At 45.9% G+C, this 18,031-nt stretch overlaps 1 protein-coding gene and 1 long non-coding RNA gene across 3 annotated transcripts; both read right to left on the bottom strand.

The window, feature by feature from the left end:
* Nucleotides 1–10,519: 10,519 nt before the first annotated feature.
* LOC117846971 (early nodulin-like protein 18) lies at nucleotides 10,520–12,338 on the bottom strand. The gene is made up of 2 exons (XM_034728100.2): nucleotides 11,969–12,338; nucleotides 10,520–11,139 (listed from the first exon to the last, which is right to left on the bottom strand). Exons 1-2 carry the CDS (start codon nucleotides 12,207–12,209, stop codon nucleotides 10,658–10,660), a joined length of 723 nt encoding a protein of 240 aa, XP_034583991.1. The 5' UTR covers nucleotides 12,210–12,338; the 3' UTR covers nucleotides 10,520–10,657.
* A 2,429-nt stretch (nucleotides 12,339–14,767) lies between these two features.
* LOC117847828 (uncharacterized) lies at nucleotides 14,768–16,526 on the bottom strand. Of its 2 annotated transcripts, XR_004638722.2 has the most exons (4): nucleotides 16,257–16,526; nucleotides 15,597–15,896; nucleotides 15,362–15,504; nucleotides 14,768–15,058 (listed from the first exon to the last, which is right to left on the bottom strand). It is a non-coding gene; the product is annotated as an uncharacterized lncRNA (long non-coding RNA). The 2 variants fall into 2 exon arrangements; XR_004638720.2 differs by having other exon boundaries at nucleotides 15,597–16,520.
* Nucleotides 16,527–18,031: the final 1,505 nt, after the last annotated feature.

Genomic DNA, 18,031 nt, shown 5'->3' with positions numbered 1-18,031 from the left:
TTTAATTAAGCACTACCTGGGCTACACCCGAAAATAGCTAGGCCCAAAATTTTATGGGCTCACCTCCTCGGCCGATTATTTTGTGGGCCTAAACAAAGTTATGACGCCAGCAAATGTGCATCTAAATCCATTAATAATTTGGCCTAAATAAAGATATGACGTCAGCATATGTTGCGCTTGATCCAACAAAAATTGGGCCTAAACGATGATATGACATCAGCAATTATTGGGCTCGGTCCAAGAAGAATTGGGCCTAAATCAATCTATGATGACAGCAATTATTGGGCTAGGCAGAACAAGAATTAGGTCTAAATCAATCTATGACGATAGCAATTATTGGGCTCGGTCCAACAAGAACTGGGTCTAATTCAATCTATGACGAAATAATTCGTCACAACCGTCATGCCACATCATACTGTGGTCCCTACGCAGGAGCTAGTTTATTTTGACATGTGGGATGAAATTTCATTCGTCATTATCTTAGTGACGCACAGAAATAAGGAACGTCACTAGTCATGGTTTATGACGCTCGAATAATGATAAAAGGTTTTTGTCACTCCCGCATCATAAATCACGGTTTGTGATGAAAAAAACACGTTTATGACACTTTTTGGTTTGTCATAGATCGGAAGATTTTGTTATAGTGGTAACGCCTTGATGAAACAGCTAGCCTCGAGTGGTGCTTTTTCCATATCTATTCCTGCACAAGTAACACGTAACAAATTGATGTTTGGAGTCCTTTTGAAGACTCGAGGGTTAGTCTCGGTAAGACAAGCCATTTCTGCTATCATCCCTTAACCTCAAAGCATTTCGGTGATTGAGAAGGTACGAAGGTTCAAAGTTTTTTATGAGGAGTGTCTCAGTTTATATAAGAACATGCGAGGTTCTGCACTCAGTATACTACATGCGAGGTTGGAGAGTTTCGCTCTCTGTTTTCCTGATGTACAACATGACGGGGCTAAGGTTTGAAATCTTCATCCGTCGTCCGAGGGTGCTTAACTTTTTGATGATCCCCAACAATTTGTTTTCTTCACTGGTATTTAGTGTGGTACCAAAGTAAAAGATCAGAGTGGAGATGAAATGCGTCCATATTTGTAGTGTTCTAGCATTCTCTCTCATGCACGTACTCCAAACGTCAATTCTTTTGTCACCGCATATGGGCATCCTATTATTGCTCAACTGGAGGAATAGTGCAGTTAAAATATCGTGCTGAAATACAATTCCGGGCACGCAGTATTGCTCAACTGGAGGAATACTGCCGGCGCATGGAAAAGGCACGACAATGGACAAGAGAAAACAGAATTGGCAACAAAATTAACTAGGCTTTTTGAAAGACAAAAATAAGTACCTGTCTTACTCAGTCGATCTTACGGTTTAAAATTCAGCATGTTGGTACTTTGTACGAGTGTAGTGAGTATCCAAGTTATTAAATTGTATGCACCATTTAATTCAACCCACAAGCTTATAGAAAAATATGGGCAATTCACTTATACTCCAGCATTCGCCCTCACATGTAGACTGCCTTATGCCGCATATGTAGAAATGGAGTAGGCTGCAATTATTTTACTTAATCACGCCCGCCCGATTGTACAAGGGATGCAGTAGGTAAACCTACAGGGTAAAAAGGGTGGGGAAAAGTTCTTCCTTACTCACATAAATAGAGCTCCACCCCCATTGTACAAGGAATTATTTCTTTTGAGTGAAATAGAGTCCTGGTACCTGCTAAGTTTGCTTCCTCTGTTGTTAGTCTACACTGGTGGAAAACCAACCTTTAGTCCCAGTTGGTAAGCCTCATAGCTCTCGAAAAACCAACCGAGACTAATCATTCGGGACTAAAGGTCCCCCCTCTTTAGTCCCGGGTCATTCACCCGGGACTAAAGCCTTTAGTCCCGTTGGTATTACCAACCGGGACTAAAAGGTTCAAAAACAATAAAAAACTGGCCCCCTATCCTGCTCGCACGACCGCGCGCCCAGCTCCACCTCGACCACCATATCACCTCCTTGAGCTCCAACTCCACCACAGAGATAATCAAAACAATTAACACTTCACGAATCGAAGCATGAGCGCACAAGAGTGTGATTCACAACACATGAGTTCGATTTGATTCACAACACAGCACAATCATAAATGAATCATTCACAAACAAATCATCTCGGCCACTTCTCGTATCCACAGGATCCCCCGCTCGCCATCTCGCCTGCATGTGCGCCGGCAAGGGCTGGCCGGGGAGAGCTCATGTGCCCGCGTGGCCAACGGGCCACGCCCTGGTGGTGGCCAGCGCCCTGGGGCTAGGCCGAGGACAGCCTGTGCGCCAGCGGCCAGGGGCCGGCCAAGGAGGCCGTGCGCGCCCGCGTGCCAGCGGCCAGCGGTAGCTAGTGGAGGGAGGAGAGAGAGTAGGAGATGGAGAGGAAGCGATGGAGGGAGAGAGAGGCCGGTGGTGGGGAAAGGATAAGGTAGCGGGGGAGAGAGATGAGGCCGGCGGGGTGATAAAGGCTGCCAGGTCGGTGCGGAGAGATCTAGTCCGGTTGGTAATTCCAACCAGAACTAAAGGGGGTCCTTTAGTCCCGGTTGGTGTTTTCAAACAGGACTAAAAGCCGCACCAGACTCCCTCATCCCACTAGCCGTTACAACCCGGACTAAAGGGGTACTTTATCAACCGGGACTAAAGCTTCCATCATCGGTGGCCATCAGTGGTGGCCGTATGACCCGGGACTAAAGATCCTTTAGTCCCGAGTCCAAAAATGATCGGGACTAAAAACGCTGGATGGAAAATCTCTGCTACAATATTATTGCTTGGTTTAGGGCCTCCCTGAAACCAGCATAGTGCCATATAATTTAATACGATTTGTCAAAGAACTCTACAATGAGTTGTCTTTTAAGGTGTTTTGTAGTAATTAAGCAATCAATTAATTTGTGTATATAAAATGGAAAATTATAAGTTTCACAGCAACAACTGGTATGATGGTGAGAGAGTGGTCTACTAGTCCTCTTTATTTGCATGCAAATCCAAGCTCCAATTCTACCGTAAGGATATCATAAAGCTAATAACACTCAAATAAAGGTTTAAGTGTCATACGTGGCTATAATCCCTCCATAACATTAAATCAAATTGGAGGTGACACTCGTGGCTAACAAAAGCTCCGCAAATCCTGAACAACTTATATAAAAGTTTAGTGTTTCATTAAAGCCAGTAATTTTTTGAAAAACTGCAAGCAGCACACGATTACTCGTTTAAACTCGCGGAAAACATGTACTACAGTAGTACATGCCTTACCTAAGGTTTCCACTTGAAGAATAGTGAGAGCTATGTTGACAGCAGTGAACCCTGTGGTACCTTCCCTTACTTTTGTTCTGTTCCTAGCGACCAATCATGCTAGTGAGCCATAGTCAAGAGGAACTGCAGTGAATAGTTTTCATCCCACTACTGGAAAACTGAGGTCCTAGCCCTTCGTACTGGTTGGTTTTGACCCGGTACTAATGTGAGTATTAGTACCGGGTTTAACGGCTAGTTCCCCAGGAGCTCCCCGTGACCCCCTTTAGTACCAGTTGGGAGCTCCACCCGGTACTAAAGGTCACCCATTAGTACCCGGTGGAGGCCTCCACCTGGTACCCATTAGTACCGGATGGAACACCGGGTACTAATGGGTGATCTTTAGAACCTTTAGTACCAGGTGGAAGCCTCCACCGGATACTAATGGGTGACCTTTAGTACCGGCCACCCGGTACTAATGGGTGACCTTTAGTACCGAGTGGAGCTCTCAACCGGTACTAAAGGAGCTCCCAACATTTAGTACCCTGTCCCCCATGCCCGCCTCCGTCTCTCTTCCCATCTTCCTCTCTCTCTCTCTGTCCTCTCTCTCGCTTAGCAGCGCCGTGATAGGGCCGAGGGCGGCGACGAGGCCAAGGGTGGGAGGGGCCCGGCGGGAGGGTGCGGCGCGAAGGCGCAGCGGGAGGGGCGGACGGCAGCGGGAGGGTGCGGTGGACGGCGGCGGGAGGGTGCAACAGACGATGGCGGGAGGGCGCGGTGGGAGGGGTGGACGGCGGCGGAAGGGTGCGGCGGACGGCAGCGGGAGGGCGCGGCGAACAGCGGTGGGATTTTTTTTTAATTTTTAATACCCCTTTAGTACTGGTTATTGTTGGAGGTATGCCCTAGAGGCAATCATAGAGATGATGATATTCCATTTGTATCCATGATTTGTATATTGTGTTCATTGAATATCCATTAAAGGCTACTTGAATTGATTTGCAATTATGTGAATTGTATGTGAAACTCTTTACTTGTATGGTTATTCTAAAGTTGTCCCTAGTCGGAGTTCATGTGAGGACACACATGAATATTAGACTAGCACATGTATTAGTTGATGACTATGTTTCACAAGTCATGGACATGGAGATGTTGAACTAATAATGTGGACACATGTGGAGACATGTGCTAGGACTGACCCAACACGAGAAGTAGTTCTCTCTTTAAACAACATATACGCTTTGTCCTTAGACCTGAGATTGTCGCATGTATTCAAGATGTGGATCGACATACTTAGGGGCTATCAAACGCTACGTCGTAACAGGGTAGTTATAAAGGTAGCTTTCGGGTTTGTCAAGAAACATGCTATGAGACATGGTCAATCAAGATGGGATTTGCCCCTCTCTGATTGAGAGTGATATCTCTGGGGCCCTCGAGTGATCGGATCCAAAAATGCATGGCCATGCTACGTACGGTTAAGAGTTAACCTACAAAGGGATTCCGAATCACAGGATCGAGAAAGAGCGGTCGGCTTGAAGCTAGACCAAATATCGTGAGGCAAAGGGAATAGCATGTATATTATGTTGTGATGGTTCGTCTGATATGATCTTCGTGTGCGTATAGGAGTTGGCACGTCTTGCTAGAGGCCGCTACCGACTATTGGGCCGAGTAGGAGTACTCGGGCCATGTCTATACGTATCCGAACCCATAGGGTCACACACTTAAGGGGCTAGAAGCCCAATTCGGATGTGATCCGAGTTAGATTAGGTTTAGAAGTACTAATGGACCTCGGACCCAGAGGCCCGTTAGGAACCTCTATAAATAGAGGGGTGGGGGCACCCTAGGGTTTACACCTTTTGGAAAAACACATATGTCGCGCCTCCCACACCCTCACCTGTTGCAACTCGCGGATCTAGCAGTCCGGCTTGCGACGCTTCCTACATGCACGTGTGGATACCTTGGAGGTGTTGCGCCTGCAGCACTTGGACGAGCCGCCGACGAGCCGACGACGAGCCGCGGCACGAGGGCGATCTTGCTGCACGTGGACGAGCTGCTGAGGAGCTGCTGGATGTTGACGTGATCGACTATGTACGACTACGTTGATCGACTACGCACGACTACGTTGATCGTCTTCGCTGCATCGACACAAATCTACATCTTCCGCACCAGTAGTGCGTCGAGTGGTAATCCCGTGATCCTTATACGGCAGTTCTTCCTGGTTTTACGCGGTAGAATTTTTGATTTGCGCTAGTGTAGCCTACCTCGTATCCCAACAGTTATTTGACCCAGTACTAAAGCCTCCCCCCTTTAGTACCGAAGTAGTAAAACCAGTTGCACAACCGGTACTAAACGAGGGTTGGGAACCGGTACTGGAGGCGCTTTTCCAGCAGTGTCCTCACCATGATCAGCGAGGAGAAGCTAACAATTGGCGATAAAGAGAGGGGAGTAGAGCATGGTAACCAATTTTCGGGCGGTAAAGGGCACTAGCCATGCCCTAACCTTTCTTCCTTTGTTTTATTTTGGTGCGAAAGACATTTGCTTTCTCTTTATCTTCTCTATGTTTCTCACATACTCCCTCCTTACTATTTTGATAGGCATATTTCTAAAAATCATATTTTCTCGAGGGCTGCGGCAATAAATCGCATTAGAAATGAGGAGTCATCACAACAAAATAGAGGAGGACTAATGAGGAGAGCCTTGTTTAGATTAATTAGATAAGATAAGCAAGGTTGATTTCCTTAGCCATTGTCTCAAGATGACATAATTCTATCAAAAGGGTATAGGGGAGTATATAGGTATGCGCTTTGATGCATGATGCCGCATAGGACGTAGGGAGTAGCAATGTTGAGAGGAAAGGGGCGCTAGGGTTATACCGAGGCTGTGGTTGAAGAAAATAAGAAAGGAAAGTTTTTTGTAGGATACTATGAAATGTCGGTTTGTTCAGAATATATCCTCAAAGTTGATTGTGTCTTCACCCAAAACAAAAAACTTATCATTGAGAGATGTGGTGGAAGTGCCATTTTGCCCTCCGTTAGAGCCACTATTTTGTCCTCCCTCTACTCTCCCTCTCCCTCTATCTCTCTCTCCCCCTCTTGAAACCTCTATATATCTCTCTATTCTCTATCCACCGTGCCTCTCCCCCGTGAGCGATGGCAGGTAGCTCACATGGTCAGTGGTGGGTAATCTCCTGCAACAACAATAGTGGGGCATCTTCGACTAGTAACGCAGCTCGATCACTGCAAATGGTGACAGTAGTGGGAGCTTAGGAAGCACAGCTCACAGCATAAGGAATTGAAAATGCACACCACCTAGAGGAGCTACTATCACACCTAGTTTCTGGACAAAACCGAATACATAGCATATGTGTGCCAGGATTTGTTCTCACACATATGTTGACTTCATAAGTGAATACATCTAAGACAGTGTTCAAAAACGTAAATAAAATAGTAGAAGGCTACCGCTTCGGGTCATACCCCTAACACCTTCCCCCTCCTTGCCCTTTCGGTAAGGCCACTAGTTAACCACATGCCTAATTAATTGGCTAAGATCAGAGCCATGTGATGTTGTGGTTGTACTGTTTTCTTGGGTGGTTCTCTATGTTACAATTAAAAAATAAGTATTCTTGCAATTATCCAGATATAGCAACAAAATAAACTCATGTTTAACATTCTCAAAAATTTTGACATTTCCATCCCAGAAGTAAGCAACTAAGTAATTCTACCCAACAAGATTAAACCAGTGTTCAAGGATCAGGATTAAAAACTAGGTAAGTCCTTAATAGGTATTCCCATCAAATTATGGACATACAAGAAATTAATAAAGTGATTAGTCATGATATTATTGGGATGAAAAAGATCATGCAGGGGGAGATAACCACTTGCCTTCCTCAGCAAACTGCTGGTACTCATCTTCAAACGGCTACTGCACCTGACCTTGATCTTCCTCGAACGGCACTTCGTCTACACGATCACACAAGCAAAACAACCAATAAATAAAACAGTACACCAAACATGACAAAAGATTGAAAACAAACTCCTAAAACTAACGTTCATGCAGAGATGGTCGCGTGAGCACGAGAATCGCTAAAACCGGATTTAAAACGATGAAGATATGGAGTAAACAAGTTTCAGGGGCTAAAACAGAATTAACTATATATTTCAGGGGCTAGCAAGGAATTTTCACAAGACTCAGAATAGTGGTTGCAAAAATAGAGAAACACAAGGTTAGACTTGCAAGATTACATGGCTCGGGTTGAAATGAAAGTATATAGGAATTACAGGGGCTTCTCTGCAAGATTGGCAAGACATAAGGATTAAAAATAGGATTACAAGATAGTTCAGGGGATAGAACGCGAAATTGCCATCTTCTTCCTCCTTTTACCAGAGGCACGGCGCAGCCATGGCTAGCGCTTGGCCGGCGCTCCGGCGCTGCGGGGGAAGCCCGGGCAGCTAGAGTGGATGGTGGGGGATGACGAGAGGAGGGAGCGAGAGGTCTCACCGGCAGTGGAGACCAGAGGCGCATGAGCCAGGAACCGAGCGAGATCCCGGCAGCGGCGGCGGCGGCGGCGATGCTCGGGGCGAGGCAATGGTGGGTGAGTGGCAGAATGGAAAGAGGAGCTCCGGTGGAGAGGTTTGGGGTGCTTTATAGGGTGCGAGGAGGAGTGGAAGGAGTGCTCGGGGGAGGCCAATGGTCGGCCGGCCATTGAAGGCCTCGAAAGTGTAGGGCGTGCGTTACTGGGAGAATGAAGAGGGGAAACGGTTATTGCGGCGCGGGGATATGGAGGAGCGGGGTGGTGCAGCTTTGAAGAGACGCGGGAGATGGGGAGGCAAGGGGGTGCCAGACGTGCAGGAGGCGGCGACCGTTTCCAGCGCGTGTAGTAGATGCGGCTGGAGGTCAGGGATGACCCTGATAGGTGGGCCCCACCTGTCAGCGGGAGGAGGCGCACAGGCGGGCTGGCTGGCCAACTGGGCCAGTGGAGAGGAGATTGCTGGGCCAGCGCAAGGGAAGGAGAGGCGGGCCAGAGAAGAAAAAAAAGAGAGGGAAGGAAGATTGGGCGGGTGGTGCTTGGTGGGCTGCTACGAAGAGAGGAAAGGATAGGGGGTTTGGCAGGGTTGGACCGGCAGGTGGAAGAAAATGGGCTGGCGCAATGGAAAGAAAAGAAAAGAAAGAAGGGGCCCGGCCTACTAGGTTTATTGGGCCAAAAGAAAGAGATGGAAATATTGGGTCTGCTAGATGGATAGGAGAGGAGAAAGAGACTGAGATTTTTTTTTTGGAAACTTTTACAAACACAACATCAAACAAAACTAAAGCAAAAGAGAAACTCTACCAAGCACGCCTCTAAAATTAAATTCAAGTGCTCTTTAATTATTTAAAGGTCATAATTTATTTAAGATATTTTATTTACTTCTTAGAGAACAAAAGCTAGATCGTGAGTTGCTTACATTATTTTCATGATGGAATTTTGGGTGTTACAGCTACATCAAGTGCAAGTGACTCGGGTGGCGGCAGCAGGAACTCCCGCAGAACGAAAGCACACAAGATATTTGTAGAAGAAGAAGAGAGGTTAATGGAGGGAGGGAGGGAGGGAGGGGAGAGAGAGAGAGAGAGAGAGAGAGAGAGAGAGTAAAGGGATACTATGACATGTGGGCTACGCGGAGGATGAAATGGTCTCTTATTCGCCCTCTCAGTCAAAATGATTAGTTTGTTTGATGTAGTGTGGTGCAGACCAAACAGTATTTTCCTTATGTGCTACAAACAAATCGACATTGAAGGTATGTTCTGCACAAAACCTCAGTAAACATGGTGGACTAAACATGGTGGGTCCACGCATTATCAAAAGCATCCTGCTTGCACACCTTCGCAGTGCTCTCTTCCTTCATCCTTCTTCCTATATTTTTCCTTTGCCGCACATTCCCTCAACCTCATCTTCTCAACTAAAAATGGTCCTTCGCTACCATGCCACCTTATTCAAGTAGCACCCTCGCCAACCTAGCTGCCACCCTTGACTGCCGCTGCAACTAACTTGAGACGTCTTCTCCTCTATGTTTGGAGAGAAAATTTTTTATTTGGCACTAAAAGATGACTCAATTACTTTCAATACTGAAAAACTTTCTATAGCTTATATGACACCGAGTCATTCCTTTTTTGACATTTTCATCACTTCAGTCAGTTAAGTCGAACGAAACAACCACGAAATCACCTAAGAATCTCATAAACCTTTTTGGTCACATAACAATTGAGATGAAACCATTTTTTCTTACAATGAATATGTACCTTTGCAGTTTTAAAATTTAAATTACCCATGCCCGGATAATTTCGATGCATATTTGAATTTTTATAGCACCAAAATACTTCAAAAAATTATGCAAAAGCAACTAATATTCTTTACCTCGAATATAGTATTTTTTAAAATTATTATTCACCATAAGTTAAAAAGACAATTATGAGGTTCTTCTAAAATTTTCCAAATTTTCCATTCCTCATAGTCCTCTATGTAACTTATGCTTGGAAATAATTAATATGTTTTTGCATTAAATATTAATAATTTTCCTATAATTATCTAGTGTTTTGGTGCCATAAAATTTAAATAAATTTTAAAAGAAGCCTAATCCGGTGAATTTTAATTTTAAAACTATAGAGGTACATGTGTGTTTTTTAAGAAAAATGATTTCATCTTCATTTTTTAATCAACACAAAAAGTTTCATAATTTTTGGAGGTGATTTGGAAACCGTTTCGCCCGACTTATGTGATAGAAGTGATGAAAATATCAAATAAAGAATGAAAATTAGAACTTTATATCATATACATTAGGGAGGGAAACTTTTTAGACCAAGAAATAAATTGAGTTATGTTCCGTGTCAAAAAAAGGAATTTCGTGCAAGCTCCGGTAGTGCACCACCGTCTTCATTGCTGCCACTTAACTAGATTCTTGCTAGAGCATGATTCCATTTTAACCGGAAATAAACCTTCTTGTATCGAAAAGAATGCCAGATGCTTCATGCCATATATACTTCTATTTCACGCATGTTACTTTAACACGATGAAGACTCAATTCCATCCAATGCCCTGAAAAATTTTTGCACCATTATATGACACCTGTAGCATTGCAAACCCTTTAAAGATTATGCATTTCAAAAGGTAGAACTAAACTTGTAAACTTATTTACCGTACCAAAGAGTTGAAGGATCAACGTTCGGGTTTCAACTATAAGGTGATCATACCCAATGGCCATTTTAATAATTAGGATGATGGGGCATTTTACTCAAAGAGAAAATAATAATAATAATACTAGTAACCAATGATCAATTTATCGACCACCAAAATCAGGTCATAAAGAAAATTAAATACATAATAAATCCAAACAACCAATGGCAGAACTCCTACTCTGACATCACGACCCCACCAACTCAACTCACGCAGCAACCAGAATCGCCAGAGCCACACCGACAGCCGCCCCCAAGAACCGGCCGCCGGCCGCCGCCGCTCTGCTCGCGCCGCTCCTTCCGGCGCCGCCGTTGTCCCCAGCGCCGTCCCCAGGCTCGACCCCGCCGGTGCCCGAGAAGGCCGTCCCGGCCGGAGGCGGCGCGAGGACCCGCTCCTTGGGTGCCGGGGGCGGGCTCTTCAGCGACGGCGGCAGGCCCTGGCCGTGCTGGACCTTGATCTCGAAGCGCATCCCCTGCTGGCACTGGGAGCCGCCGTCGGCGTCGGAGAAGAAGTAGTTGGTGCCCTCGAGGACGAGAGCGACCGGGATGGTGTTGTTCTGCTCGAGGCCGCCGCCCCCGCCGCCGCCGCCGCCGTAGATTAAGGTTTCCGGGTCGTCGCTGGGGTCGCAGAGGTCGTAGGTGGTGGCGTTAGTGGTCTGCACCACCGACGAGTTGTCGTTCGTCTTGAATACTGGTAATGGCGAAACCATGGGCAAAAAGAACGGTCAGCTTTGGGTTGAATTACTTAATTTAGTCAATACAATGTTTGTGCGGTATTCATCAAATTCAAATATGTCGAATTCACCCAGCAATGTGCTACTTATACGGGGCCAGGATCCTCTGTTCTAGAAAAATGGCATATATGATTTTTTTCTTAGCTGTTTTCAATCAGAGAAATCACTTTGTGGTAATATAGTTTGAGCTTTCAAGTAGATGACTTACAAAAAAAAAAACAACCTTTCATTTGATGGATCAGCACGTGCAGCAGTGGATTCCCATTTGGGGAGGTGCTTGGCGCACGTGGCATGACAGCTTCTCGATTTTGACCGGGCTGGTGCTCAGATCTGGATCTGAATTCAAATTTCCTAGTTGTTTAGCTGTTCATAATACTAAATGGATCGTTTATTACAAGTCCGGCAGTGGATTCAGGATTGCCAGATTCTAATTTGACCTACTGCTGTGTTAAGGACAACATCATTCACCATTCTCAAACTAAACTTCTACCAGTTTGAATTCAAACTCCGCCTTTCTGAAGACAAATTTATACAGTTCAAGTTTTCTAGCATCACATTTACTTGGAATACCGAATTAAGGCATCACGATGAAGTGATGAACCTTTTCTTGGACCTAGAATGCTACTTGATCAGCTTCCTTTTCTCATGGAGTCATGGTACATTGCAGGTTTCAGCTTTTTCAATAGTGGAAGTATACTGGGTCACTCTCTGAAAACTGAAAACACTTGTGCACACAAGCAAGGTGGGAGAATGATGGGGAGAGGAGCCAAGCAAGAAAAGACGTACTGAGGTAGTCGCCGAGGTAGAAGGTCTCGCCGTTGGCCCAACCGGAGTAGTTCCCGGAGGTGGCGTTGGCCTTGGCGTCGAAGAACCAGCCGTCGGCGCCGCCCACGGTGTGGTTCCGGTACTCCGGCGCGTCGCCCGCCGCCGGCGAGTCGGCCCGCGCGGCCGGCGCGCTGGCGAGCAGGACGACCGCGGTGGCCATCACGGCCACGGCGGCCGCCGAGGGTCGCGGTAGCCGCGCCATGGATCTCTCGAGCACGCAAGCAAGCAAGCTGAGCTCGATCGGGCCCGAGCGCTGTCGGTGGAGAGCTGCAGGGGAGTTTGTTTTCTTGTGTGCTGTGTCTCAGCTGTCCTTGGGAATTGCTGGGTGGTGGAGCATGGGATTTTGTATGCCAGCGCCTCGTGCTGCCACACATGTTGCTGCGTCTGCGGCGCATTTTTTATTTTATTTTATAGTATATTACGCGGAAAAGAAGTGAATAATAAAGTGGCGAACATTTCCGTGCACCCAATCATGCAAACATTTCTGTGCAAATCCCAATCAACGAAAGCAACGTGGCACCGCGCCACTGATCTTTGCGGTCGTTGGGCGAAGTGTCGGTCGCCTGCAGAGTGGCAGGGGCAAGCATGCCAGGATATGTGCAGTGCAGGACAGCCGGGGCGAGGAATGGAACGGTGGGTTCTTGCAAGATGTGATGCGACGTCCCAACGAGCCAGCTCGTTTTCCTTTTTTTTCTTTAAAGGTCCCGGATCCCTTCATTTTTAAAAGATTTGGAATCTACAGTATGCTAGTATGCTATTTGTCTTGAAATATGGTATTTTACGACTTTCCAAATTTAGATACAAGTCTATCTTAAATTTATGGGAGGTGGAAGATAAAAATTGATTCTATAGATTCTCGTGCTATATTTCTAATATGCAACATACATCATGTTGTTCGACTCGCTTCCCTATAGTAGAAGTGTAGCACATAAGTACCTCTTATATGGCCAACAATAATATACAAATATATTTCACATTCAACTATAGTAGCTTAATTAATTCATGTCTAAATTATTATAATGGAATTCAATTCCAAGAACCTAGGGAATGGCATTCGGCTAACTTTATTCATCTGATAAAATGGCAAAATAGTTGCATGTTCACCAACAATTCAGAGTGAAACAAGTTTTGGCACCTATTTTCAAATTTTCATACCAGATCGGACGTGCGAGCACTTTGTGTAACATTGCTCGTGTTTCGGGGACGGAGATAGGGGGGGAGGTAAGCCCGATGCCATTGGCCTTGCTCACTGTAGCTTACAAGCCCTACAGTAGCCTTGGAGGACTGCAGGTGGAGGCGGCTTGTAGCAGCAGAGCACAAGAGCACACTAGGAGGCTAGGTGGCTGGAGAAAGGGGGAAGACTCGCCGGTGTGCTGCCTGCTATGGTGCGTCGAGCAGTCGAGATATCATGTTGTGCGCCGAGCTGTCTGTCTGCTATGGTGCAGCAAGAAAGAGCAACGAAATGAACCAATCATGTATAGAAGCGAGATTGGGATCCTTACCATATCTAAACGAAAACTGATTGTATTAGCACATCTACACTAAAACCGCAAGGCTGCAACGTGCAACACAAGAGGTAAAATACGTTTTGTTGCTTCGTTAGGGAGGCCACAGCCCCTGCTGGCCACCCCCTGGCTCTGTCCTGTCGTGTCTGTGATAACCATTTTGTTTCGTCGCTTTTCTCCAAATATTGTTTCTTACATGTTGGTTCTTTCGGGGCTCGAGGAGCAGCCTACCACACCGACGGTAGATTAGTAGTTGGGCACCTACGCTGCCCACCTACCTTGCTCATAGCATGCATGTGTTCTCCGCATCTCCGTTTCCGGACTTCTCTTTTAAGTAAAAACATTCTTCCTCCGCCACCTACCTTGCTCATTGCATGCATGTGTTCTCCGCATCTCCGTTCCGGACTTCTCTTTTAAGTAAAAAAATTCTTCCTCCGCCTTAAATTATAGATTATTTTGATTTTTCTAAGTTCATAGGTGTTTGTATGCATCTAAATATAAGTCACGTCTAGATGCATACAAATCTTATGAATCTAGAAAAGTCAAAATAATATGTAATTTAAAATGGAGGGAGTAGTTTAATTTTGATCAAATTTATAGAAATGTACTAATAACCCGACATATTTTAAAGTCATTTAAGAAAAGAAAAGGTAGATTCTTTTAAGAAACTAATTGGATGTCACAGATATTGGTATTTTTATGTAAATTTAGTCAAGATAAGAGAAGTTCTGGTTAAGACTAACATTTCGAACGGGAGACATATTCCGAAGCGGAGAGCTAGCCCTTCCGATGGAACTCAGGAAGGCATCTGCATTGTTTATAGTAGTTTTGCGTATGTAACATTGCTTGAGCGTAATAATCTAAATGATAAAATTATAATAGGAGTAATGACACGGCGGGTCCGCTTTATGCGTGTGTTGCTACCTTATATGATCATATAATTTGGTCACCCGTTACAATTTCAGTGACAAACGCTGGTACATTATTGTCCCAACAAAGATGGAATGCATCATGCTAAGGGCATGTTCAACAGTTTAGACACCTGCTGTTTGCATGTGCTTTGAAGAATGTACACAGACAACAGAATAGACAACTTGTACAGTGGCTTCTCTATTAGACTGTCTATGTACTATTTAATTCATACAAGGGCACATAAATAAGTGATGAAGTATACGTTTGATCTTTGTATGCTATTTTGTTGCTTGTATGAGAGAATGCATGGGGGATTCAATAAGTTATATGAATTTCTTTGAGAAGCACAAGTATAATATATATTTATATTAATAAATACTCGGAATACATAACATGATTTCATAAATACAATAATACAAATTCAGTTAAACTAGACACAATAGAGAATAACTACACCATGACACTGGTCAGAATAACTAATTATAAGAGAGCAAAGGTACATATGACTTCCAGAGAGCATTAGCTAGCACCATACAAATTCGGTTAAACTAGATATGATAGAGAGAGTTTGCTGCTGCCAAGCAGAGATAATTTGAAGCTGCCATCCAGAGCCTTAGCTAATACCCTCCAGCACCTGACAAAGCAACAATGAAAAAGATTAACAGGTTAGAAAACATTTAGTAAAAAGCTAGTCAACAGTGAGAAACAATTCATGCATGTAATCAGACTAGAAATTGGAATGTAACCATGGAGAACCTATGGCCCAGACTAGAAACAGCTACAATCTACTTCACAAGAATTTGATGATAATGCAAGAAAAGAAAGCAAGTTAGGTGTCCAATCAGTCGTAGATATTGTAGATAGTGTCAGTTCCATATCCAATCAGTGGTGCGATGAATCTTACGATAATGAGAAACAAGTGTAAAGCAGCAAATACCTTTCAGGCAATACAGCGAACACCTTGTGAGCGTAATGAACTGAAAGCATATTCAATCGATCCACGCATCCCCATTGTCATCGATTAAGACCCCAACTGATATACACACCAAGAAAAAGACCCAATTGATCCTGCAGTTGCAGCTATTCACGAAAATCAACACACCTTCAGGCAATCACAACACATGAGCATCCTCGATGAGGAACAGGCCCATCCAAACTGCTCTCGTGCTCACCTGGCCTCCGGGGAAAAAGCTGACGAGGCCGACGAGATGCTCCTACACCGCCAGCAGTGGACGCGAGGTGGCCGACCTCAAGCCACTCATCCGAGCGGACGATGCTGCGCGGCCTGTTATTTGTCGATGCCCAAGTTCGTGTTCCTCCGCCGAGGTGCTTGTGGCTCAGAGGTGGATTCGATGGATTTTACCCGCCAAATCGAAGATGGCCGCAGCAGATCAGGGGAGGCGACAACTCCACATACAACGGGCGCTGGGGCGGCGTTTCGCTCTGATCAGGCTCTCTCACCTCATTTAATCCTGTCCACGTAGGAAAAACTCGATGACGTGGAGGTACATGGACGACCTAATATACGTGCCCTAACGGGAACCAAATTTGGCCAGCACATGCGCCGCCGTGTTATATTCAGGGCACGTACAACGGACGGGTGCCGCCTTTGTAGCCCCACGTAAACAAATCGAGAGGAATCAAGCTGACGTGGATAGTGATTAATGAAGAGGGAGGAGAGAGACGACGGCTGGAGCTTGTGCTCCGATAACCACGCGACGGGTCGACGGGCGTTGTATGCGTCGTCTTCACCCGTCGACGACGCTGCTCGATCTGCTGCGGCTAATCTTTTGGCGGGGGAGAAAAATCAGCGATGATGGAGTAGCTTGCACCTGCGCTCGTCGTGGCCGTCGGCCGCCGCCCACCTGCTCTGCTCCACCAGCCGGCCGCACCGGCGGCGCCAGCTGCCCGTGCCACGCCGCGCTAACTAAGCCGTCCAAGCTGAGGCATGCGACCCAAGCGGATCGTCGGATGCCTGCTGCCTTTGCCGCTGGGTGCTGGCCACCAGCCAAGATCGAGAAAGAGAGATGGCGGAGAGCGAGAGAGAGATACGGGAGTCAACGCCTCAACGGGAGAGATGAGGAAAAGAGGGGGTCACGGTAGTTCAGGAGATAGAAATCATTGAGTTCTTTGGATCAGGACTAGAAGGACATGAAAAAGATTAAAAATTACACTACAGTCCTTTTAATAGGATTGTATTATCTCAAACAGCTTACGTATTTGGAATGGTAAAGTAACTTTACTAAATCATATCATATATTTGGAGTACGATATAAATATTTATTATATTTATATTTTTAAACTACTTATGTTACTTAATTTAATATAGCATGCGTTCTCTCAGTCTAGCACCAAAATAGCTACAAAGATCAAATGTATAGCATGTGTATGAAGCAGATAGATAAATAGGCAGCTCACCTGTTTTTTTACTATCTATGTATACCATGGCAAATCAAATAGATAACAACTGTCTAAACTTTTGTACACGCTATTCATGTTTCATATACTTAATCACACAATTATTGAAGTTGGAGACCATCCGAAGGAGTTCTCCTGCCCTCGAGTGGTCTGGTGCCCCTCTCCGAATCGTCTGCGTAAGACCTTGTACAGTGATTAGAAAACAATCCCCGGCTCTTCTGCTGAGGAAATCGCCTGTGCTGCTGGTTGTTGGTCAAGTCGAAGCGTCGGTCGGCTGCCGGTTGCATGCACGTGATTGATTGCTCGACTTCGCTCCTACCGTGTGTGATGTGATTTCAGCACCCTGGCTGGGTAGAGAATCAGTTTATAACGATTGTGGCCCGTCATGAAGCCCGAGTCGGCCCAGGTGCCCTCAAGTTTCGAGGACGAGCAGGTAGACAGAGGTCTCTGGCACAGGATTAGTGTATGGGCCGGAAACAGAGCCTGCCCCATTGACATGCAGCCTGTTTGGCTGAACAGGTGAACAGGGCCCCCAATGTCCAGGGGCCCCCAAATTATATCGCAGCAGCCCATGAAGCCTATCAATCTTTGGCCCAAAAGTTATTCCTGGTTGATTTGCACTCCAACCAAGAAGCAAGAAGGCCGAAGGGAGGGACGATAACTAGCAGGCCCAATGTTATTCCTCGTTGCGGTAAACGCATTCACCAATTGCCCAAATGTTACTCCAAGGCCATATCGTCTCGCTCCTTGGCTCAGTGTTGCAGTGAACGCAAACACGCAATGCGTTCCTCGTTTCTTTTTCACGCAGCCGCGACGACGTCTGCCTCGATCGCTCGACTAGGGTCTGGGGCCGTCATCCGTACGTCCAGCGGCAGCCCGCAGGGGGCGCGCCGGCGTGCCGTTTGGGACCGGCCGTTGGACTTGCCGTGGGCGAGGCCGCATCCACGGCTCTGCAGCGCTGTCCCTATCGGCTCCTTCAAGGACGCCTGCGGCTTGCCTGAGCCCTGGATGCCTGTACGTGCCCGCAGTACGAATCACAACTCACAAGGTATTTCATATTATTCAATTGATGAATCGATCGATGCTTCTCGGGGTGTTTGGAAACACCCGGTTAAAAGTTTAACACCTGTCACATCGGATGTTTGGATGCTAATTAGAAGTATTAAACATAGACTAATTACAAAACTAA

The sequence above is a fragment of the Setaria viridis genome, chromosome 3 (assembly GCF_005286985.2).
Source record: "Setaria viridis chromosome 3, Setaria_viridis_v4.0, whole genome shotgun sequence".
Taxonomy (NCBI): domain Eukaryota; kingdom Viridiplantae; phylum Streptophyta; class Magnoliopsida; order Poales; family Poaceae; genus Setaria; species Setaria viridis.
Note: the sequence above shows the minus strand (reverse complement) of the source record. Positions and strands in the feature narration are given on the sequence as shown.

Bases quoted from the DNA above. Each gene is read 5' to 3' on its own strand.
- LOC117846971 (XM_034728100.2), bottom strand. From the start codon at position 12,209: ATGGCGCGGCTACCGCGACCCTCGGCGGCCGCCGTGGCCGTGATGGCC. The intron at 11,140-11,968 runs GTACGTCTTTTC...CGCCATTACCAG, and splicing joins CTACCTCGGCGACTACCTCA to TATTCAAGACGAACGACAAC.